Source organism: Notechis scutatus, chromosome 1, assembly GCF_049901735.1.
Source record: "Notechis scutatus isolate UNSWTSFEM ecotype Mainland chromosome 1, rNotScu1.2, whole genome shotgun sequence".
NCBI lineage: Eukaryota > Metazoa > Chordata > Lepidosauria > Squamata > Elapidae > Notechis > Notechis scutatus.
The window spans coordinates 229,685,367-229,710,221 of NC_142009.1; the positions used below are offsets into that span (position 1 = coordinate 229,685,367).

Sequence of the window (24,855 nt, forward strand, 5' to 3'; positions counted from 1 at the left end):
TTTGTGGATATTTCAGGTTTTATTATTTAATTTAGGGTTTTTTTTGAAAAAAAAAAAAAGACAATATCCCCCTCCCCTCAAAACAAACCCAACCACAATAGAATTGCAAAGATAATCTCTCTCCCGCTTTTTTTTTTTTTTTAAATTAAAAAAGCCCACCATTATCCCACTAAGGGAGGCCCTGGCCTCCACCTGCTGCAGAAGAAAAGGCTTCCAATAAGGACCAAGCCACAGTGTATACACTGCACCCCAAGACCCAATTTACTTCTGCTGAGCAGCGCAGTGTTGTGCTGCCTCATTTCTCCCAACCAGCAAGCACCACTGTTGCCTCTTCTTCCTTACAGGCAAAAGTTGAAAGGTAGGGGGGTAAAATAAAAACAAAACAAGGAGCAAAAACACAAAAGGAAGGCACCTCAAAGTGTGATCCTTAGCCAAGGGCAGCGGCTGTCTTTGCCCCCACCCCAGCCCCACCCACATGTACACCTCGCCTGGGCAGGTTCTTTACGCTTTGCCACTTCTGCACAGCGGCAACAGCATTTCACTCGTAGGATCTGGTTATGGCAGCTGTGACCAAACGGCCCAGACCAGTTTGGGCTGTTCCCAGTCTCCTCATTTTACAAAAAGAATCAATGAACTCCTGGTTTGAGCTGGCACAGAGTGAGGAGCTTTAGGAGTGACACCACTAAACTCCAACTCTGCCTATGTTGAATTATTCGTTATTTTAAAGGCAAGACAATCTGTTTTTAGGTAATGGTTCCTGTACGGCATTTTCATGGATCTGGGGCCCAGTGGAAGAAAGCAGCAGTGGCCAGTGTTACCAAATAGGGGTCTAAAGAATAAAAGGAACAAAAATCAGAACAAAAATTAGATCTCTCTCTACATATATATAATATACATATAAACAGATGTGCATTAAGCCAGAAGTTGCTTTAGAACAGGGAGGCTTCTATCTTGCATCATTGCCCATCCAAGTGCACAATTTGGGAGAAGGTGCTAGGGCTTGGTGTGAAGAATAGACCTGAAAAGGGAAAACTGCATCTTTGATTTTGTAACACCAAGTGATCAGCTGGTGATCCTCAAAGAAAAGTTGAACTCTTTGAAGATACAGCTAATCGCTTTCCTATCTATGTGAACTGAGAGATCCAACAGCTTTGGTTTCCATCTTTTCCCTCTATTCAATATGGTTAGGAAGTCTTCCTTGCCCTAAGGATGCTATACAGGGTTAGGGCAGGAAAGAAAAACAAGAAAGTAACCCCTCTGGTCAAAATGATAGGTCTTCCTGTTCCTTTTCAACCACCTCTGGGCAAACAGAGTGCCTTGGTCTTGCTGCTTGCCATTGCCTCATGAAAGTTGAAAAGGGGGTATAATCGATAACAGCACCAGAAAGCTGGAAAAGAGGGCAGGTGTCAATCCACATATTCTCTTCTTTCTCCCCAAACTACTGTATAGTGGTGTGAGCAGGGAAGTGGAAGATGCAGTCCTCTATGCCTATTTTTCCCTAACCATCCAAGGAATCCAGACACCAACTTCAGCTTCATTCAGCTAAGGCAATCCAGCCAATCACCACTGCTGGATTCTGGTTTGGGTGATTGAGTCAAAACAATTGATTAAGACAGACAAGTCAGTGAGAAAAGCACGAGCCAAGAAGTCACATGATCAGCTGCTTCCCTCCACTCTTCGTCCACTACCTCTTCCTGGGAAGAGTCCTGCTGCTTCCAGCTCAGAAGATATCAGGGCACATGTTCCAGTCCTGTTTCTCTTTGCTTTCCCAGTAGCCACCCCTGTATACATGGGACACCTCCTTGGTGTCAGGATCCTTCCTCCGCTCAAACCACAATGCCTTGTAGGGATCGTACGGGGTTCCTGAGCAAGGGAGGCAGCAGAAGAGAAGGGTGAGAATTTTCAGACTGATGAAGAAGGGTGTTAGACAGGCTATTTCTCCTGGGAATGAGATACTAAAACTTCCTTCCTAGGGAGTGGCCACAGTTTAAAGGTAATCATACCTCCATACAAATAGCATCTTAGCTAGTGGTACTAGAAAAGACTTTGGCCCAATATGTGAAGAAAGCACTACTAATGGGGAGCACAGAACAGTAGATCAGGTGGACCATTGCCCAGATGTAAATATAAGGTAGCTTCTTAAATTCTTAAAGACTTCCTAAATGGAAGATGGGACAACTTCTTACCATCCTCTGTCGCCCTCATAGCTTCAGCTTCACGTTTTTTACGGGAAAGGCGCTGCTTCTCCTCTAAGCGCTGCTTCTCTGCATTGGCCTCATCCCAGCGCCCATTCTCCATGAGTCTTTGGTCAGGCCGGAGTCTGCTGTCAGTGGGAGCAGTACCACTTTCTGGGGCATTGAGTGTCAAAGCCAACTCTGAGAAATAATACATGTTCTCTGCATTCTTCCTGTACGCAAAAAAAGGATAAAAATAATAGAAGTGGCAGCAAAGATCATGGGTAAGGCAGTGGCATATATTCATTTTCTCTCTCCCACCCTTTTCTCCCTCACATGAGAGCTGTTTTAATTGTGTATTATTGTCACTCTCCGCACAAGTAACAATTCTTGATCCTGGGAAACTAGATGCATCAGTGGCCTATTGCTACTAACAGAAGGGAAACAGCAATCGGTTGTTCACCAATCAAGTGAGCAATGAGAAAAGTTCCCAAAAAAGCATCTCAGTTTTAATTGCTTAATGTTTAATGAATCAGTCCATTTTTACCTGGATTTCAAGATCTGTAAGTATGCCTATTCATTGCGTTTGAAATGTTATTTCCATTTATTTTAATGATTTCTTTTGAATGTTATTTGTTGAATATAGAAAAGAGTAATTACACTGACTATATGGTGGTGTGATTTAAATGCTATCACTATTTCTCCCCACTTCAACCAAAATCAACTGAATCCATGGATCGTCCTCTTCTGTCAGAAGAGAAAGTGTCTTTGCTTCTTCCACAGCCCCCTGCAGGAACCAAGCTCCTTCCATTACTTACGGGAGTGGGTTCCTCTTCCATAACACCACCCTGCTGTCCTCTGTTTCATGTGTTCTTAGACGGCTGTCACCACCATTCTCCAAGCTAGGATTCACCTTGAAGCAGTCAATCTTCTCATCCCAGGTGCCCAACAACATAAAATGCACTTTTCCTGATGGATCCAATACCTCTCCAGTGACCTGTTATCAGGAAAATCATTGGGCAGAGTTCTACTTTTGCTACTACCTTTTCAATAAAGGTAAACGGAAATCTACATACAGGATAGAATGTGGTTGAACAGTTTCCAGACCACACATAAAGTGAAAAGCGTTCATCCCGACTGCTCTCCAGAATACCGAGCAGCTTTTACATACAAGAAGGATGAGTTAGCCTGGCTGCAGGAGGAGCCCATTACTTTTGGAATAAGGCCCCTCTTGCTATCATAGAGGCTCATCCTTGCCACCCCACTTGATAATAAATAAAGCATAGTATTTCTTACCTTTCTGGCCACATCTCTGGAGAAGTAACTATAAGGAACAAATTTGAGAATACATCTCTCATTCGTTTTATGGTTCAGAATCTCAATTTCACCAGACTGGAAAGCAAAACAAAAAAATGGGGGTGGGGGGTGGGGTGGGGTGGAAAAGAAAGAGAGAAAATCAAGCAGGCTCCATGCTACCTATGATTTTTTTTAAAAAAACTGTTACATAATTGCTATAGTGGTCCTCAAAAGATGGAGGAACCAGTCTCTAGGCTTTGGCTTCTAGCATTATTCTCCAAACATGCATTTGACAGCAACATCATCTTTTCATTTAAATGTTGCCTTACTGCAACTCACCTGGTCTATCCATAATTTGCCCACGATGATGTTGTGTACTGTGGTGGTGACTTTTTTCCATGTATAATGATTGCCAGTTGCATGGAAGATACAATGGATGGTACCTGGAGGTAGGAAGATGATAAACTTAAGATAGTTCCACAATGTTGAAGACTTCTTGTTAAGGTTTGATGGGAAATTTGTCATATTCAGTGGATGTAACCATTGGATATGGACATGGAAGACTTTAATTCTTATCCTTTCTTGCTACCTGCTATTCTTTCCATGCATGCATTTAATGGGCCTTTAAAGTCTGCATATATTCTAAATATCTCCAATAAATATATAGCACAGATTACTGATCCCTGAATGCTACACTTAATGACGAAAATTCAGTATAGAGGCTTGCCATCTTTCTCACACAGCCTATGTTTAATTAGGAAAAAGCTGGAAACGCCAGACTTAGTACTAGTTGGGGAGCAAACATGATAAAATAGCTTTATTAATTGGCTATGCCCTCCTAAAATAGCAGGCCACAAAAGGGATAGTCAGTGACCAAGACTCACCAAGTGGCATGATTGAGAGGTATTTGCCACGGAACTTGCTGGTGATTTTAATCTCCTGCCGAAGGGTCCAACCATGTCTGGAATCAGCATGATGAGCAGCAGCTGGAGGATGGTGGCTCACCTAGCAGATATGACAAATAGACAAAAAAAGGCATATTCAATCCTGGAATGAAGGGTTTAGGGGTATGCATCAGAAGAAGAAATGAAAACGGATTCCAGCGATGTATTTACTAAGTCTCAAGGCACTTCATATAAAAGTAAACTCCACTGGTGATATAGATAAGACAGGCAGGCAGACATAATTTACCATATTTATAAGTCACTCCGATCAATTATAATGCTGGGCAATGAATAACACAGCTGGCATACACAGTTAAATTAAGGCAAAGTTCGTCCAAATAAAAATAAACTATGTAAGAGCCATCAGGACAGAGTAGGGTCCATGTATCTGCTGGAATAACATGGCTTTAACCTGCCTCCCAAATACAAACAGGGAGAAGGCCATCCACATATCCATGGGTAAGGTCAACCAAAGTGTAGGAATCACCACCGAGAAGGCCTATCATCCCCATACTATAAACACAGTAATTGCCAGAATTGTCCTGGGATCAAGGAACAGAAAAGGAACATGCTCTGCTTTTTACCTGTTCGCAGATGGAACGATAGCCATTTTCTTCTAATCGGTCTAGCTCAAATGTTTCCCCTAAGAGAGGGTTGAATGGCTTGCTAGTGCGGAAGACAGTCGTGGAGTAGGATGATACAGTAAAAGCTGCCACGTAACAGAGCTGCTCCAAGGAATTTTCACATTTGGCAGCCCGGTCCAACAAGTCATGGTATTCCAAGTCTTCTGTGAGCCGCTGCAGCATGGATAATGGCTCGTTGAAATTAACCTGGAGGCAGAAGAAACAAGTGCTAGGCATAAAATCCTTTCTAGGATTTGATATCAAGCATGCCCCAATTTGTGCCAAGATCAAAATCAAACTGTCTATTGCAGAATGAACTTTGAACAATAACGCTTCTTGGGACTACTTGGCTTTCTACCCTTTTCCACACAGCATGGGGTTTTACTCAAAAACCAGATTAAAGCCACTCACCGGCATGGGGATCTTGGAGAGCTCCTTGCCAATGCAATTCTTCATGATGCTCCATAGGTTCAGGCTGTAATTTGGTTTGTGTGGAATCCGAGTTCTCTTCTCCTTCTTAGTATCCTCTCCCTGATGTTTGTACTTCGGGAGAAAAAGAAGACAATTGTAGATATAGTCTTATGGGGAAGGGATAACATGCATATTAATTCCTGAGCAAACCCCCTAAGACTATAATTTCCATTCCACTTTGCTAGAAAACTTAGAAGTAAAGTTACTCTAATATCAAACACTCACATCTAATATATAAAAATGAAGACAGCTATCCCAATAATGCTGCCTTTGGAGCAGTAAAATCTGCATTACAAATCACAAAAATATGGGATGGGTGAAGTTGTGGTAAGATTACTCATTTTTCTAATCTTCAATAAGCTGTATCTCAAGTTATGGTTTAAATTCTTTCAACCTTATATTAGAATGAGTAACCTAGATCAGAGACAGGCAATATGATGCCTCATGATACTTTGGATTACAATTCCTGTAATTATTGCCACTAATCATTATAACTTAAACTGATGGGATTTGAGAGTCAAGACACTTGGAAGCTGTTAAAGGTCCTTAGCCCTGATCTAGACCTTCAACCACAGTTAAATCTTGATCATCCAAAAGAATCTAATAAAAAGTCACATCCCATTTCCTCCTCTCAAATCAAAAAAGCAAACTACCTGCTCATCAAGACTGATGTCGCTGCTGGCACCACTTATGTTGCTGCCTGTTCGTCTAAAGGAGTTAGAAAGACACACCATAAGGAACAAGGAATTAGGATACTCCAGCTGAGAAGTTCTCCTGGCCAAAATAAACTGTTCAAAAGGCAATGCAACAAAACATTGGCAGAGCTACAATATGCTACTTATTTTGCCAGAGTTGGAAATCATTAAGAACACTGTCAAATAGGAAACATTTATGATACTTGTTGGCAACTAGGGCTAAAAAAATTTAAAGTCAGAAGGGAATATATAAGCACTATACAATTCCAGATAACTATTTTGATATAGCATTATTATTTAGGAATTTGTTAAATCTTCCAAGTTTTACTTCCCTCACTTGTTTATCATCTAAAATGTTTTATCAGCATAACAAAAATGGAGAAACTGTAGTAAAAACAACTGAACATAATTCAAAAATGTGTATCAGCTAATACAAAGTGAATCAGCAAAAGTCACAAACACCTGAAACATTAACATTAGCATCAGAACATTTAATTCTTGCTGCAAACAGAATGAAACATTACATCATTTAAGCTAATAAGAGCCTGGCAGAATTTAAATTTAGCTAGAGCAAAAACATAGCAAGCTTCTTGGAGAAAAAAGAACATTCCACAACTGGGTGGCCTCATCCGAGATGACTCTCTCTTGCAGAGCTACATCCTGAGCTTCTGACTGAAGGAAGACTCAAAAAGAGGCCTCTGACGGACATAATACACTAAACACTAGTTATCTAATCCAAGGAATGTTGCAGGTCAGTTACAGGCCTGAACAACTGAGTGGTGATGATGCAACTGTGTAAACACTACTGATCACGACTTGTCTGGATGGAGAAACCATCTACTATTGCTGCTTATGAATTGAGTTTCAATTTATTATCTTGCTATCATTAGTGATTGGTTCCCATACCCAATATGCATCTTCCCATCTCTGGATTATCTGTTCTGTTATTTCACATAGATAGTGATCTAGCTAGAAAGATAGCTTTCTAGCTAGTCTTTAGATCTTCGGCTCAGCACAGCTGAACCTTTCTTAGGACTGAAGGTTTGCTTGCAAGCAAATTCAGTGCAGACTCATGACAAGCAAATTTGAGAGACTGAGCTAGTCAATGGCAGATAGATAGATCACTGATTCTGTGAGCAACTCAATCTGCCTGCTTTGCCTGATTTTGGGTAAAAGTTGCTCTTTTTTATAAAAATATTCAATATTTATATAAATATTTATAATATTTACATACAAGCCATGCCCAGCCAGTCACATGACCACCAAACCACACTCACAAATTAGGCCATGCCGACAGAACCAGTTGGTGGTCCCTGAGATCTAAAATTATGAGTTTGGTGGTCCCTGAGGTCCAAAAGGTTGGCGACCCCTGATCTACATGACAAGTAAAGCAGAATTCTATGGGGCATCACAGAGCTGAGACAGCCCCATCATTTAATAGTCACCAGGGAAATGTGGGGTCACTGCAATAGCAATAGCACTTAGACTTATATGCTACTTCAGTGCTTTTATAGCCCCTCTCTAAGCGGTTTACAGAGTCAGCATATTGCCCCCAACAATCTGGGCCCTCATTTTACCCACCTCGGAAGGATGGAAGGCTGAGTCAACCTTGAGCCTGGCGGGATTCAATCTGCCAAACTGCAGTAGAACTAACTTGCAGTACTGCACTCTAACCACTGCGCCACCGAGGATCTATATAATGCAATGCTATATAGATAGTTCTCACCTGATGACCACACTTACAACAGCACTGAAAATGCTACTTATGACCATTTTTCACACTTATGACCACTGCAGCATCCCCATGGTCACATGATTTTCATTCGGATGCTTGACAACCGACTCAGATTTATGACAGTTGCGGAGTCACGTGATTTCCTTTTGCAACCTTCTGACAAACAAAATCAATGGGAAAGCCAGATTCACTTAACAACCGTGTTACTAATTTAACAACTGCACTGATTCACTTAACAAATGTGGCAAGAAAAATCATAAAATGGGGCAAAACTCACTTAACAAGTTTCTCACTTAGCAACTTAAATTTTGGGTTCAATTATGATCGTAAGTTGAGGACTACCTGTGTTGTCTTTCTCTCTCTCTTACAAAGATATTTTAAAAAGGTGGGGAACCTGTTTTATGCATTGCATTTTGTTCTCAGTGTTCTGTGGTTGCTCACTTTGACGAGGGTCACGAGATAAGGGAAATGTTTCCATGGATCTGGCATTTAAAATTCCAAAGGCTGAAGGGCTGGAGCAGGAGATCACTCACTTGTGCCCCATGCTTTCGGGCATGGTGATAATCTCGGGAGCATCGAAGAACTCATTATCATCATCTTCATCACTCATATCCCCCTTTGACGAGCAACACTGATCTGTAAAAAATGACATATCAACGTCACTTTTTATGAATGTAATTATCTGGGATTCTAGAACTTCAGTGGAGGATGTATGACAAGAGACAGGCTGGAAGAACAGTTTGGCGTTTACCTTTCGAGGAATCCATGTTGCCAGGTGCGTTGGCAGGTAGGACTGTCGCTCCACGGAAAGCTCTTTCCAGGTGATTGTGCTGCTTAGCCAGCTGCTCTAGGGTCTCCTCCAACCGGATACGCTGGTCGCGCTCATACTGTAACGACTTCTGCCATTTCTTGCTATGTGTCTGGGCGAGCATTAGGAAGTCTCGACAAGCCTGAATGGAAGAAGATACGGTAAAATCATTATGCTGCTTTCAATATCATCCTCCTAAGGTGAAAACTATATGAAATCTTGCATTCTGGCATCAATTCATTTTTTTTTGCATTAACCTCTAAAGGGTTAATTGTTTTCTCTGCTTCATAATAGAGCCACTACAGGTTAAACTACACTAAAATGCCTGTTATTATTACGCTGCCAACAATGACCCCTTGTTGGGCAACACTAACTATAGAAGAGCTTCCTTTTTTCCATTAGAATTTATTGCATCCAATAGTTATTTAATAATTTCCCAATGATTTCAAAAACACTTGAACAGTTACACTCAAATAGGCACAGTTAGAAACATTTGGTTACCAAAATTCCAATCAAAATATTTCATATGGCTCCAAGATCATTAATCACAAGAACATGAAGACTAACATCGTCAGGAAGGGACGAAGAAGTATAAAGGAGAGCCCACCAGATAATATTCTACATACGGAAACTTTAACAGACAACTTTTATCATACAGCTTAGAAAAGTCTTTTAATTTTAGTACTCCTGAATGTGAAATACCTAGATTTAATTTTTTTTTTATAAAAAAAACCACTGGGACATTTGTCTATTTAGAAAAAGGATTCTGGATATCTGAGAATGGAGTTGCCAATGTACACAATTTTAAATATCTAGAGTCTATAATAAAGTTGTATACAATAATGCTAGGTATGGAGAAAAAGGATAGAAACAGTATTTTTTGCACACCCATGATACTAAAATTATGTGATCACGCGTAATTCAAGACAGATAAAAGCAGCACTTCTTCATATAGTATACATTTAAATGATGAAATTCACTACCATAAAAACTACGATGACAACCAAAGTGGGTAGATTTAAAAGAGAATTAGACAAACCCAGAGAACTTGGTTCTTAAAGGTTGATATATGCCGCTACTATATTTATGTCGGGAGCATCAAAGCGCTTCTGGGTTGAAAGGACTGAATGGCGACACCACTATGGCCTGGGGGATTCCCAGTTGGGAGCTCCTTTCATGCCCCCGTTAAGTGGTACCCATCTATCCATTTGTGGTCGCCTGTTTTCAAACTGTTAGGTCAAGAGGAACTGGAATGTCTAACTGGAGCTCAACCAGTCCTGCAGCAACAATCATGTCTTGAACGTGACACTGCCAAATATCAGCCCAGCGTCCTAACCTCATGAGCCACCATGCTCCTTTTAGGTTGATGTATGATACGGTAGCTACACATTATCTAGACCAGTTTAATCTAGTGGTTAATGCACTACACTAGAAAGTGGGAGACTGAGCGCTAATCCCACCATAGGAATTAAATTCAGCTGGGTGATTCTGGGACAATCATTCTCTCTCAGCTCAACCCATTTCACAGGGTGGTTGTTGTTGTAGGGAAAATAGGAAGGAAGTGTATTAGGCATTTCTGCGTCCCCACCCCCTTGACTTATTTATAAAAACAATAAAGTCGAAATATATACAAACAATGAGGCAGTAAGCATCATAATTCCAGGTGGAGTGGAAGGATGGGGGTGGAGAAATGAAGGAAAGGACTACTGAGCTCTTATCTTGCTTGTAGGCTTTTCTCACAGAAATCTGAGTATTAGAGCAACAGGACTCTGGATGAGTGACCCAGCAACACTCATCTTAAAAAATCCCAGTTATACAAACATACATGGATGCCTTATTAATTTCTGTGAAAAAATGTAGCTTCCAAGATCAACAGTTCTCACCTTTTCATCTTCACATTTGGAATCCACTTTGAGATTTTTCTGCATATCTGAGGCCAACTACAACATTCCTAAAGGGCTCATTTTCACTGAAGCTATTTTTTTATGCATAAAACCATTTTGAAGTGAAAACACCCATTGTAAGAATATTGTGATGTCATTCTTTCTTCAAAGATCAGAATTCCAGTCCAACACACTTGGTAGCCACAGGCAACAAGGAATTCCATACAGGCCCATCAATGGCCTTGCAGAAGAGATATGTATGCATATCACTCAGTCCATCTGCCTTGAAGATGAGAGTAGGGAATGCCTTTGATCTCCTCAATGAAATCACAGCTGATTACAACTAATTGTGTGCCATCAAGTTGTTGTAAGCTTTTTAACAATTTTCTCCATGATGACCTATCCCTAACCTAGTATTTCAGCATTTCCAATTGTGTGCTCACCACTATTGTAATTATTATCTTCTTAATCAGAAAAGTAAATAATTATGCAAGCGGGTAAGATTTTTTTTATTTCTGTGCTATGCTTTCAACAACAGGAGGTTAGCCTAGAATATTTAATTATGGCAACTTCTACTGACTAAAAATACCAAAGATTGTACCTATTTGATCAGGAAGAAGAGAACTCAGCTGTTTAAGATTTTTTTAAATCATAGGTTCCTTTATTCAGATATATAAATCAGAATTTGGTTTTATAGGCATATATTCAACCTCCCACTTTTAAATGCATCTCCTTTGCACAAATGTTTTTCTCAAGGTAGTTTTTCAAAGTTACAACAGCACTAAGGAGTGCTGAGGTTACTAACTTAGCTGGAATCATAAAACTGCTTTTCAGACATTAATGGGGGTTTGTTTAGCTCAACTTGTTATTTATATTTCCTTTAAGATAAGAGAGATTGCTGCACGATGAACCCAGCACAGAAATGTATCCCAGTGTGTTCAGTGAAGCCAAGCTTCTCCAAGATTCTGTTGACTCTGCCATTTCTTAACCTCCCCATCCTCCTTCAATTTTCATGCCTTCATCTGATGGCAACAACCAACAAAGAGTGCAATTGTGCTTTGAACCCTAATGATAAAGGTCACCAGATCTCAACATTGTGATGTAAATCTTATCCTATTTTTTCAGAAGATCCTTTTCCCCATATTAGTTTACTAATCTCTTCTGTTTCTTCCCAGTATCAAAAAACCTGATTTTTTTTTCTGATTGGAAATTGATTTTAATGCCATTTTCAATTGGCTATGGGATGGCCCCTCTGAACAGCAAGCTTATGGCTATTACAGGGAAATAGTACTGTGTGTGTACACCAACACTCCATCACCCCACTCCCCAGCTTTTACCAATCTACGTAAAGCTGAGACAACTAAAAACCCAAAAGTTTAATAAAAAGAAAATGTCACTGTGGTGCTCTAACCTGAATATAAGATTATTAACTAGCCGGGGTATTTATTTGAGCATACCTGATTGTTTTTCTCTTTGCTGCACAGGCAAGATGGGGGTGGGGGGTGGGGGGAGAGGAGGAGGAAACACTTACATTAATCATGGCATTGGAAGTGATGCGGAAGAGTGTGGCACGCTCATTGATTTGTTTGATCTTCTCATTGCTCTCAGCTGGCAGCTTCAGAGTCTCCAGTTCACTGAGTGAGCGCTGCAGAGCTGTTCCATGTTTGGCAATCAGATCATTACATGTGCTGAGATCCTCCACCTTGCTGGAGAGAGTGCGCAAAGTATTCTGTAGTTCTGTCTTGTCCGTTTGGGATACAGATTCTTCATCGCCTGACTCATCTGTGAGGAATAAGCTGAAAATGTAGTACCACAGGAGCCTATTTCTAAACCAGGCACATCTTCAATTTCTCTTGTCTTTCCAAGAACTTGTGGAGGTGGCCTCATAACAAAAGGGGACAAACTTTCCAACCAACTCTGTACAGATACTTAATAAGATAGGGAAAAATATACCTTACCCACATAAGCAAAACAATGTCTATACCCTCAATAAACAAGCAAAGCAAATAAGAAGCAATGACAGACCAGTAAAACAATAATAACACAAAGGTAGCAACCATAAAGACAAAGGTGTTCAAAAAACAGAGGACCAAGCAGCTCTATGCTGCAAAGGAGCAACGATCCTTGATTATAGAAACACCTTTGAATATCAAATGCTGGACATAAGTTCTAGATAAAGAATACTACTTCTGTGCTCTAGTTATGACTTCAAGAGCATATGGCCAGAGTCTGTTCAAAGACAGAAGGGTGGATTAGTTGGACCTTTGATTGTTTTTCTTAAGCTCTTTTTTTTAAAAAAACAAACACACCCCGGATCTCTAAAAAAAAAGTTGCATCACTCTTCTTCATCCTTCTCCACAAAGAGTGAGTCACAAACCAGAATGACAGTGAACTGTGAGCACAAATATTTAAGAGTAAAACACAGACACAGCATGAAAATCAATAATATAGTACTGTGTTTGGCAAGATTTCAAATAATGTATATTACTCTCAAACCAAGATAATGGTCGTAAGAATTTGGAAGGTCAAGGAGTTCCAGGACAAACCAACTTGCAATCTATTACATTTTAAAATTAAGTACAATAATCTGTACGATTAATGGTCCTATTATTGCCTTTACCTTAGACTACATGGAAAAATAAATAGTGGACTGAAAATTCAAGAGCTAAAGCAAAGCTAATATTGGCAACCTTCAAGGCGAATTCAAAAGATATTACTGGACAGATGGCATTTTGCTTTGAAAGCACTGAAAATGTTGTTCCAGGAAAATCTGCCAAATACCTTCTTAGTTTCCAGAGCCAAGTTCTTAATACTCCATGAAAATGAAAAAAAAAAAGGCCACCATACAGGGGCTAGTGGCACATTTTTCATGTGTTTTCCCTTTCACAAACAGTAAATAAGTACAAAATTACAAAACTAAAGACAAGTCAGCAAAGTATGCACCCAGCGCATACCAAGCAAGGAACAAAAGTATTTTCAGAAATAGCAACATTTATATCAAGCACAGTCATGTAAGAAACTGAGGGTCTAAACCACAACTTCTTAATCACAAAGGTTTCTTCTATACTGGAGTAACCATATGATACGGACTTTTGGGTATTTTACCTAATCAGGTATAAAGGACTCGAGGCATTAGATGAGCCAAAGAGTCAATTCGATGGTATCAATAGAAAATAAGTCTAACTGGTCCTGGGAAATCTGATGCTTAAAAATAGAAACCTCAATTTTGAAAAGTATATTATATTCATAATTCAATGTGGCCGATGGCCTCAGTATGCCCTACACACAATTCAGGAGGGCATTGAGCAATTTAACTGAATAATAAACATTTGGTGTTTGGCAGAAATTCTTGCTTCAGGGAGCTGGACGCCTGAACAGGACAGACTGGAAGAACATTCATAATTCCCAGCTGAGAATAAAATGCGAGATACTATCCACAAATATCTTCTTAGTCACATATACACACTATATACATGACAGCCATATACAAGATGTACATGATATATCTATCTATGCATCCATCTACCCATCCTTGAAACCACAGGAGAAATTGAATATTAAAAATAATGGAGTAGGATGAAAAGGATTTGATCAACCTCAGTTACTTTCCATTGGCAAGAGTCATAAATCATGCAAGTTCAGAGCTACTCACTGCCCTGTTTTTCACATGACTTCTCTCAGATGTTTCCTCCACAATAAGCCATTTAATATTTCTGCCCCTCCTCCATATCCTGCTCTATCTCTGTTGCTCTTAACTTGTCTTTTACCTGATTCTGCCAGCATTTTAACTGCTTTTGCTTTGGCCAGCTCCAGGGCTGTGACCCAGCGCTGCCGCTCAACCTCTGAGCTGGCCTTCAAGTGGTAGGTCTGTGCCCCTCCATTGGAAATAATGAAATTACAGGAGTCCTCCACAGTGATGTTTGCTGTGGCCAAGTTGATGGTTCCACGGCAGGTGTGTCGCATCTCTGCTTTGGATCTGTGGGCAAGGCACATAGAAAGCACAGGACAATGAAGCAGTAAAAGTATCAGCCGTTTAGTCTGAGATTAAAAAAGAGAGAGAGAGGAAAAGCTATCTTATGTTTCCTTCACTATTAACAACAAGCTAGAAACACCATTAAGCTGTATTTAACTGATGGCACTCAATTAATGGAAGGCTCTGTGATCTGGCAGATATTTTTGTTGGCAAGAAAGGTGAGGGAGACAATTTTGTGCCCATCCATTCTGAAATCACAACACATTATTTCCCACCCTTTTCTGAAAGTCACCAAATCAACAAGACTAACTGGGTAGGATAATGGTGAGAGGCTGCAAGACAAGAAGAGATCATGAAAATTCATCTCCCTCCATACTCAAATTAATGGATGCTCTCATTGAAAAAGCCACTCCATGATACCAACAAAACCCCAGCCATTTCCCTTATATATATAAAATAAGTGGCTAATCTTTCGTGGGGCAGGTCATATTTATCACTGGAATATTTCAGGTCATAGCAAGTGGGCACAGTTTCAAAGTAGATGGAACTAGGATCCCTGGCCAGTGAGTTATATATTTTTAAAACTATGTTGCTTTAGGCTTACATGATAGGTTTTTAAAAAATTCATTTCTATTTCAATTCTGCGATCAATGGGAGGAGGTTCTATGGAATACAGGGGAGGGGGAGATAAGGGGGGAGATGAGAGGGGAAGGGGAGAGATTTAGGCTGCCTGATGCCCTGGGGCAGTAAGTAATCAGCTACTGTTCCCCCCACAAGGAAGAAGTCTAGGGATTTCAGTGATTATAAATTGCTTAAGAATAACTACCAGATGTGATGTTCACAGAACCAAAGGAATGAGCTACCAATAAAAAAATGGGCTTCTAGTACATAAAGCAATGAGACTAGAAGCAGAACGTTAAAGCAGTTTTGCATATGAATAGACACGGTTTAAATTATATGATTAGAAGAAAAGTGGAATTAATCTGAGCTTCCAATTATTAAGTATGATAGTGTTAATACCAGCTATATTTCTTCCCTTCAGTATGTACATCTGGCTCTCTGATTTTCTAAGCATTCCTCCAATTAATTATTTGTACAGCAACTGTCTTGTGGGGTCGATCAGTACTATTCACATTTTTCAAATCCACAGCTGGGAATAAAATCTGGTTTAAGACATTATGAATGTATGGCAGCAACAATTCAAATTTAAAGTAGTGTAGATTCTCTAGCTATCAAGTGAAATGGAGAACAATTCTCTTTTGTTTCATAGTTCTAACAAAGGTATTGACTAGTTACACATTTTAGAATTTTCCCTCTCATGGACAAACATGATTAAATTTGTTTAATACATTCCTGAACAGTAACCCTATAGGCAGTAATTATATGACACTAATATGACCGTACCCACCTAGTTCAAGTATCCCTTACTCAAAAAGAAAAAAACCACTCTTCCACAGATATATTTTGTCCACAGAAAAACAATGAGTCACATCATACCCTGCCAGACAGTGTGAAATGGTACTGCCTAGAAATAATGTGTTAATAGACACTTCATTTCTTTGATCATACTAGCTATATCCCCAAATTTCAGTAGCGTGCTGCTCAGTGCCTCCAAAATTATGCAAACAGAATGAAGCATCTCATCTGTCTAATGCAGGCTTTCTCAAAATGGTGCATTCCAGAAATGTTGGCATTCTAATTTTCAAAATTTCTGGCCACTCTTTCTGTGGCTATAATCCCTGCTCATTTTGGGAGGTATAATCCCAATTCACTGGAAAAAAACAGGTTGGGAAAGGTTGGGTTAATTGTACCATAATTACACCTAGTGTAAGAACTCCGGCCAAATAACAGTGAGAATTATGTTTTATGTAGGTTCAAATCCAGAATTATTTACAAGCTAGTGTTAAGCTTCCAAGAAAACCAAAGTGGAGGTGCACACATTGCAGGAGCATCAATTTTTTTCTACTGACCTGCAACAAGTTTGGTCTATAAATTCTGTACTGAATTTTGTGTGCATACCCAATTTAATACAAACGTATATGTATAGGTGTTATTTGTGCTTCCATTTGAGCAGTTACATCACTAGCATCATTTGTCAAAATGTACAAAACGGTACAATATTTAGTTAAAACATCTTTCGAGGTCTAGTTATGAACTGACTTCAGGGGAAACAAAGGTGGATTTAAGATGCCTCTGCTTTTTGCAGAGGCAAGGACCATGACAGAACAAGGAGCTTGCAAATAGATTAGGGCCTCAAAATTCTTGCCTGGATAAAAGGGAGAAATTGAAAATGCATACAGATGTTCCTTGAAACCATAAAACAGCTGTTTCCAATGGGTTTTAGACCTTTGAGAGCTGGGAGAGCCAGCTTTGCACAAGCCTTGGTGCAAAGAGACATTGGATTTGCCCACAGTCGGCAATTTCAGAAAATGGCTTGTTAACCCCTTTTTAGAAAGAAGTTATTTCACACATTAATTTTTTTCTAGAAAATATATTGGTCGTGTTTCCGTTCTTTAAATTGTATACTAACAGAAAATAACAGGGAGAAAACAAGAATTAAGTACTGCATACTTTATGATAGCAAAAAAATATCGCAAATGGGGGTGGGTGGGAATTCTTCATCAAAGTTAGAACAGTCTAAATAACATAGTCTCACTGTGTATTTCAAATAGTATTTTATAGCTGGGAATTTCAACTAGAGATCTAGTTGATTTAGTAGATTTAGAAGATGGGACTGCAAATGCTAGCTTATATACTTAATTTTGGATATTTATTTTTTTATTATTATTTTGTTAAATATATGGATTTAAATGATAATAGTGAGAGATGAATACATATTATAACAATCTTTTTACTAGTGGATAAAAGTATTTTTTTCCTTTTAGCTTTTTTTCTTTTTGCATACAGCATAAAACACTCACAAAAAATGCTCAGGGACTTTCCTAGCACAGAAAATTGTCCCAAGATTCCCTTAAAAAACAAAAGAAAAACCCAGCAGCCATTACATTCTTCAAATGTTTACTGTGATACACATCAGTCACAAAACCCAGGAATGAGGAAATTTTAAATATTTTGGGGGAGGGGTGGAGAGAAGTGTGAGCGGATGGGAATTCCCAGCTCCAGACTAAAGGAAAAAGGGTATGAGTATTTGTTGTGGCATCCAAGGGTACTGGTGATATCAGGATTAAGCATATGTTATTTACGTGGAATCTCTGGAATGGAAATCAGTAACATATCCTAGTTAGATATACGTTTGTGTGTGTGTGTGCGTGCGTGTGTGTACACAGATATGAAGGGATTACCTAATAATTATTAAAGATGAAATCCAACACAATAAGGAGGGACTAATTTGGGAAAATCTAGTCCAACATATATGTGTATATACACACCGTTCCCCCAACCCCTGGGATATTTCCTTTGACAACAAGAGCTAATCAGCATTTCATCAATGAGACCACAATATTTGTAAGAGAGGCTTTGTTTGTCATACCACAATTCCTTCCTTCCTTCCAATTCTCTCAAAACTGGCTGTAGATATTGCTGTGCTCCCAAGGTTTGCAGAAATAACCAACCACACATACCTTTGGACGTTCACCCAACTCCTCCCCGCTCCAGCCTAAACAGAGAACAAAGTCCTCTTATACTGATTGACCTGGTACCAGACAGAGACATCTCTTTCCCACTGAGAAGCTGAGGAACGGAGCCTGGAATATGTCTAACCTACTTGGAAGGAACGACACAGAAACTGCCAACAAGTATCACTACAAATGCCACTGGCTTTCTACCTCTCCATCCCGAGTCTAGGGAAAGTAAAAAGGCAGGCCTCCTTCTCAGCAACTTCAGACCACCAGAGAAATATGACCTCCTGTTGCCAGCTATTCTTATCCACCTGAGTCTGGTTGCTTTATGAATAATAAAGAGCTTCTGGTTAACAAGCAAGCGATGTCTGCTGATGGCACTTTCTAATCATGTTTCTTTTTTCTACAGGGAGTCCTTGACTTACGACCGGTGGCATGGCAACCATTCAAAGTTACGACACTCCCCCAAAAAAAAACTAGTGATGACTTGATTTTGAAGTTACAATAACTGTATTCACCCAATGATCAAGGGGTTGCATTTTGCGCTTTTGGCAACAGGCTTACTTTTACAGTTGTTTGCAGTATCCTGCAGTCCTTTGACTGCGATTTTTGATGATGATGATTAATAATAATAATAATAATATTTTGGTCAGTTCTCTGGGTTTACTTCTAGTTTCTGACAAAAGAATCCCACCCATTGAGCATAAGGGATTTACTTAAGAGCCATGGCATTCGCTTCATGATCACCACAAAAATGCCAAAAAATTGGGTCTGGTCACATGATGTCTCAACTTATGACCACAATTCTGGGCTCAGTTATGGTTATAAGTTAAGGACTAGCTGTACTGAAGCTACACATAATAGGAATTTACATGAGGATACTAAGAGCTTACTGAAAAATAAATCCTGGAAGAAGGTACTCTTATGTTAATTTCATACTGCTGCCAAGCAAGCTACATGACCATTTTCATGAAATCATCAGAAGATACAATCAGACACACCGTGGAGTTCAATGATGAAAAAGTAGAACCACTAGCAAGCCTAAATTCGATTTGGGAACAGAATCTGCTGAATATCAAAAATACAAGTATAAAGATGTTTGTATAACCTAGATCTATAATTCCAAATACAGGTTGGCCTCAACTTACAACCATTCACTTAGTGACTATTCAAAGTTACAGCAATACTGAAAAAAGTGACCTATAACCATTTTTCACATGATCATTGCGGCATCGCCATGGTCAAGGGATCAAAATCCAGGCATTTGACAACTGGCATATATTTATGACAGTTACGCTATACTGGCCTAATGGCTGAAGCACCAGGCTAGAAAATAGAAGACTATGAGTTCAAGTCCCACTTTAGCCATGAAAGCCAGCTGGGTGACCTGGGGCCAGTCACTCTCTCAACCCACCCCATCCCATTGGGTTGTCATGGGGAAAAGAGGAGAAGGAAGATGTGTTTGGATATGTTCCCCACCTTGAGTTGTTTGTAAAAATAATAATGATAGGGTACAAATTAAATAAAAATACATAAACCTGTAATCTTCTCAATTAGCTTCTGACAAGCGAAGTCAATGGGGCAAGCCAGATTTGCTTAACAACTGCATGATCCATTAAACAACTGCAGTGATTCACTTAACAATTGTGGCCCAAAAAGGTTTTAAAATGGGGCACAACTCAGTTAACTGTCTTGCTTAGCAATGGAAATGTTGGGCTCCATTGTGATAGTAAATCTACGACAGCCTGTCCTAATCTGCCCTAATGACATATTTAAATTTAGAGATTAGGTTTTCCTTTGATGCCCCTCTTTCCATGCAAGATCACTCATGTGAAATCTAGCTGCACAATTCTATAAGTATCTACTCAGATTTAAATCTCACTGATGTAAATTTGCAGATTTATGTTGTTTCTCTGCAGATTACTTTAGAAGCAATTCCCACTGTATCATGTGAATTTATTTACAAATAAGATTGAATATAGCCAGGCTTTACAAATTTTCAGGAATGTCCATAACCAGGTTCTTATACTCATGGAAATGTTTCTATTTGAGATGTATAAGGAATATCCCTGCCATTTCATTAGTAGTGTCATAAGCATTTATAACTGAAAACTGAACCTGTTGCACAGCTCAGATAGCTGGAGGCACTTTAAACAGTACAGCATTATCTATTGAGCTCAGGAGACACTTGTGTTTTAATTTATCTCCTGGAAAATGGTACCTTAAATATATTTAGAAGGACATTTACAATATGCTCTGTATATAACATACTCTGTATATAATCTCAAGTATTGATCATAAAGTTATAATTTTGTTTGTTGAAGAGACGAATGAGCTTAAGTTCAAATGCTTACCATATAATTATGGTAAGAATTAACCGACCAGCTTCTATCAAATACAGATTTCCTTTAAACCATGTCATTTTTAAAGAGAGAAAAATGTTCCAAAACCAATAATTTTCTCCTCACAAAAAAAAACCCTATTATTTTTAATCCTATTTCTATTCTGAATTTCAGTTTTCTCAGATCAATTTTCAGTTGCGTGGCTTAAGACTATCACACATCAACAGCCCAACAACAAATTCAATGTTTATGATAGAATAGATGAGGGGCAGATGATTCCATCCCTTCATTTCAGACTGCCTCTGAAGGTTTTCATCTATACTACAATGCCTGATTTATAAAGTGTTTTTAAAACAGAGTTCTGTGCTTGGCAATGGAGAAAAGAATTGCTAACCACTTGGCAGCTAATAGGAATACACTATATTATTATTTACAGATCAGTAATTTTATGAGTCTAGTTAGCAGGCTGATTTATTATTTCAAATGTCTTCATGCATTAAACCCCAAATAAAAGTGATGATGCACAAGACTGGGTTCCAAATGGAACATCACACATAATTCAGTGGAAGAGATACTTCAAGTGGTAGTTACTCTGCATTTTGAGACAGCAACTAGTAGCAACTTTTCTCTTGTACAAGAATAAAACTGCTAGGTAAACTCAGGACAAAAAGGGAAACTAGTCTCCCTTTCAAAGGAAAACAAATTCTTTAAGCAAACCATAATAACATTTATCAATACACAAATAAATTCTCTAACTTCAGAAATGCTCTTTTGATTTATTGCAATAATCTTCTGTTTGATCATTTAACATAGGAGCAAAGCCAATGTCAAAATGCTCCACCATATCCAATGCCTTTTCCTTGTAGTTCTGTAGGGCACAGAATAAGATGGACGCATTTGAAATTCTCCATCTATTTTCTGGATTGCTTCCCCTCTAATGGCTGGTCTAAATTTTCCTCTGGAGTGAGAGGATCATGTTTTTTTAGATCCTTATCCAGTCTTGCCTTGCCTCCAGATAGACACATTTCCTCTTGGTGCTTCTGAGATCAAAATGACCTTGGAGAGCAGATTCCTTGAGGCAGACAGGAGGGATTCAAAGTCAAATTTAGTATTCTGAAATTAGAGTCCCTCCACCTCTGACCTGAAGGACTCAGGAGAATACTACAGTCTTTCAAATAGCAGATTATACACTTCATTAAACTAAATGGTTTAATTTACAGAGAAATACTTATGCAATGGCCCACAAGATTTGAAAGTGAAAACTTTGTTGCTTAACCTGCAGTGACATATTAATATTTATATGAAATATAGGTGGGTCAGAGAGAGAGGCAACCCAGCACTGTAAGTTAAAATGGGCTGTTTAGAGAGATAGACAATAAATATTGGTAAGCATTTGCTTAGCAGAAAAAATGTTCTGAAGATAAATTAAACACAAATGTACCACAATTTAAAGGGGAAGCATTTCAAATGGGATTGTTTCTAAAAGCAAAATCTAACAGCTTGGAATATTATAATTTTAATCCAGCACTTTTCAAAGAAATTGAGGGCAGTATTCAGCAGCTTTTCCTATCCTCGCACCTCAGTATGTGTGTATGTATGTATGCATTTAATTAATTAATCAATTAATTAATTTTTGTACTGCTCTTCTTCTTGGAGGACCTTATAGCAGTTTTGTTTTCTCCAAAACCAAAAATGTAAGGGGAGAGTCTTAAATAAAATTAACAAAAATAACTCCAACAATGCTCAAAGACAAAGTACAAAAATTAAACAAAGCTAATTTATCAAAAAGACCACCACCACAACGAAAGAAGTAACAGACCAACTTATAAGACGATTTGGTCCTGAAGTTATTTCATAATGCATGCATGAACAAACATGCCTTAACGGTTTTCTAAAGAAGATATAGTATTGTGGAAACCAGCCGAACTTTTCTTCAGGGGAGAATTTCATTATCTAGGCTGTAGGTAGCGAGAATCCTCAAATAAACTGGGTTGAAAATGTTTTTGTTTTGTCTGCACAGCCAGCCGTTTAACATAGTTAACCAAGAATGTGAACCTATGCCTTTGTCCAAAGTATGTTATGCCACATCCACAGCCTCAAAAGAGCTGCAATGTGTGACATGGAAAGTTTATGAATAACGTTTCCAAGCTATCGAAATGAATGCTTCTCCCAACTTTAACACCTATCTCAGAAGAGTTAATTATTCCCTCAGCAGTAGCAGACACAGTCGCTTAGATTTCTGGAGTGAAGAGACAACACCTAGTCCAGGGGTCTCCAAACTTGGAAACTTTTAAGACTTGACTTCAACTCCCAGAATTCTCCAGCCAGCTATGCTATATATGTATATAACCTCAGAAAACAAGTATATATCTATATCTATATGCTATGCTGGCTGGAGAATTCTGGGAGTTGAAGTCCACAAGTCTTAAAAGTTGCCAAGTTTGGGGACCCTTAGTCTAGTCCATAGCTGTGTAGAGCTTGCAATTTGCAACTGGCTTATAGAGGCCACTAAATATGAGTTAACTTTTCCTATTCTTTAATGGCTCTAACATCAGCTGCAGTAAATAATTTCCAACATGCTTAATTTAACTTAAAAACAACAAGACGACCGATCTCTCAAAATACTGATGAGCTGAAGGTGCTGTAAATCGGTGGAAGGAACATAGAGGAAAGAGGGGGAATACAAAACCCCACAGCCACCTCTTAACGCGTAGAAAGGGCGGCTCTTCCAAACACTGGCCAGACTGGGTGGGATTTGGGCGTCTGGCTAAACGAAAGAGTGGGACCCCCGTGGCTTCCAAGAAGCCGCTGGACTCCCAACTACTAGCAGCCCCAACTAGTTAGTGTCGGACAGAGAGAGGTGGTTTGGTGGCAGGTTTTGGCCTCCCACTGGCGGCTGGAAGAGTACAGCTGCCCCCACCCCACCATTCCTGCTCCGCCCCGGACGCTACTCGGGTCGTGGCTGGTCCTGGATACCCTCGTGCCACGTGGCAGGAAAACGCAGGGCGCGGGCGAGCCTGCAGGTGGGGCGGAAGCTGAGGGGAAAGGGGCAGCCCGGCGGAGGCGGCCGAACGGCAAGAGGGGAGCAAGGCTCGGGCGGCCCTTACGAGGGAAGGACAGAACCGGTCCGTGCGGGCGGAAGAGGACTCGGCCTCACCTGTAGTAGCTGAGAAGCCCATTGCTCAGCACGAACCATCTCCGCTGATACCCTTTGATGTAATTGGTCCATTTGAAAAGCCAGCCTTCCCGAGCAGCCCCGGAAGTTGAGCTCGTTGACCCGGAAGCGGAAGAAGAGCTCCCCCCTGGAGTGCTCGTCACCCCCCCTGGGGCCGGTCCCCCAGGGCCCAGTGTCCCTCCTCCGGCGTCACCTTTTCCGGCACTTGGCCCCGGCGATGGCAATGGGGTCACGGGGCCAGGTCCGCAGGTTCCTCCTGGGCCGGTGGTTATGGGGCCCACTGGTCCGCCAGGCGTCATCCCTGGGCCGGGTCCTGCTGCTCGCAATTCCGACATCGCACAGCCGCAGAACCGCTGCCTTCGCAAGCCCGAGCTTAAGCGCCGTCTGCTAACGGGAGCCGAGGAAGCGCCGGAGGCCGAGCGCCTCCCTCCTCCCTCCTTTCTTCGCCCTCCACCTCACCGCGCCACCAATGGAATGGCTAGCAGCCCTCACAAGCCCACCCTATTCTCAGCGTCCTCCACTCCAGGAGCTGGAACCCCGATTGGTACTGCCTCTGGCGACTGCTATTGGTTGCCCAAATCGGAGGGGCGGGACTCCTCGGGAAAGTGATCAGTTCATGCGCTCTCTCAGCTGTCTCGTTGGCTTTATTTATTGCCGCTCTTATTGGTCGCCTCCTCTGTCGTTTTCTCTTAGGAGCCAGTAGGAAGTTCGGAGGAGGGGTCTACCATGATGTAATTGTAGAACGGGAACTCCTGTTTGGAGAGGTATGCGTGGTATTTTGGCTTTCCGCAATAATGGGAGTTTATGGAACAGACGAAGAGAAGCTCCACGTTCAGGGGGCCACCGATCTGCCTACAACTGACGAGGCTTACTCCATTCAGGGGAAAGTGCAGTCGCGTCGCAGGCTTCCTTAAAATTCGGGCCACAGCCTTCAAGCGAATCATCCCGATGTTTAACATTTACTTCACATTAAATCCCGGATTTTTTTTTGTTTTTTTGTTTTGCACTTTTATCTCCTTTTCCTTCACGGCTATTGGAGACTATCGGCAAAGCTTCGTACCTTTGCTGAATTGGTGTCAAACGCGGTCGACGGCAAGCGGAGACTTAGATTTCAAAAGGGAAATTTAAAAATCAAATAAAAAAATTAATCCGCGGGTC

At 40.3% G+C, this 24,855-nt stretch overlaps 1 protein-coding gene and 1 long non-coding RNA gene across 2 annotated transcripts; one reads left to right on the top strand and one right to left on the bottom strand.

The window, feature by feature from the left end:
* Positions 1 to 24,195, bottom strand: OSBP (oxysterol binding protein). Its single transcript, XM_026683802.2, has 14 exons — positions 23,680 to 24,195; positions 14,397 to 14,605; positions 12,161 to 12,411; positions 8,690 to 8,888; positions 8,472 to 8,574; positions 6,162 to 6,216; positions 5,449 to 5,580; positions 4,999 to 5,244; positions 4,355 to 4,475; positions 3,810 to 3,913; positions 3,471 to 3,566; positions 2,993 to 3,171; positions 2,187 to 2,407; positions 1 to 1,863 (listed from the first exon to the last, which is right to left on the bottom strand). Exons 1-14 carry the CDS (start codon positions 24,030 to 24,032, stop codon positions 1,721 to 1,723), a joined length of 2,412 nt encoding a protein of 803 aa, XP_026539587.1. The 5' UTR covers positions 24,033 to 24,195; the 3' UTR covers positions 1 to 1,720.
* LOC148133243 (uncharacterized) lies at positions 24,119 to 24,855 on the top strand. Its single transcript, XR_015746605.1, has 2 exons — positions 24,119 to 24,241; positions 24,391 to 24,855. It is a non-coding gene; the product is annotated as an uncharacterized LOC148133243 (long non-coding RNA).

Excerpts from the sequence above, each read along its gene's own strand:
- OSBP (XM_026683802.2), bottom strand. The coding sequence starts at position 24,032 with ATGTCGGAATTGCGAGCAGCAGGACCCGGCCCAGGGATGACGCCTGGC. Across the intron at positions 8,575-8,689 it reads CAACATGGATTCCTCGAAAG|ATCAGTGTTGCTCGTCAAAG; the intron begins GTAAACGCCAAA and ends CATTTTTTACAG. Across the intron at positions 3,172-3,470 it reads CCAGAGATGTGGCCAGAAAG|GTCACTGGAGAGGTATTGGA; the intron begins GTAAGAAATACT and ends TCCTGATAACAG.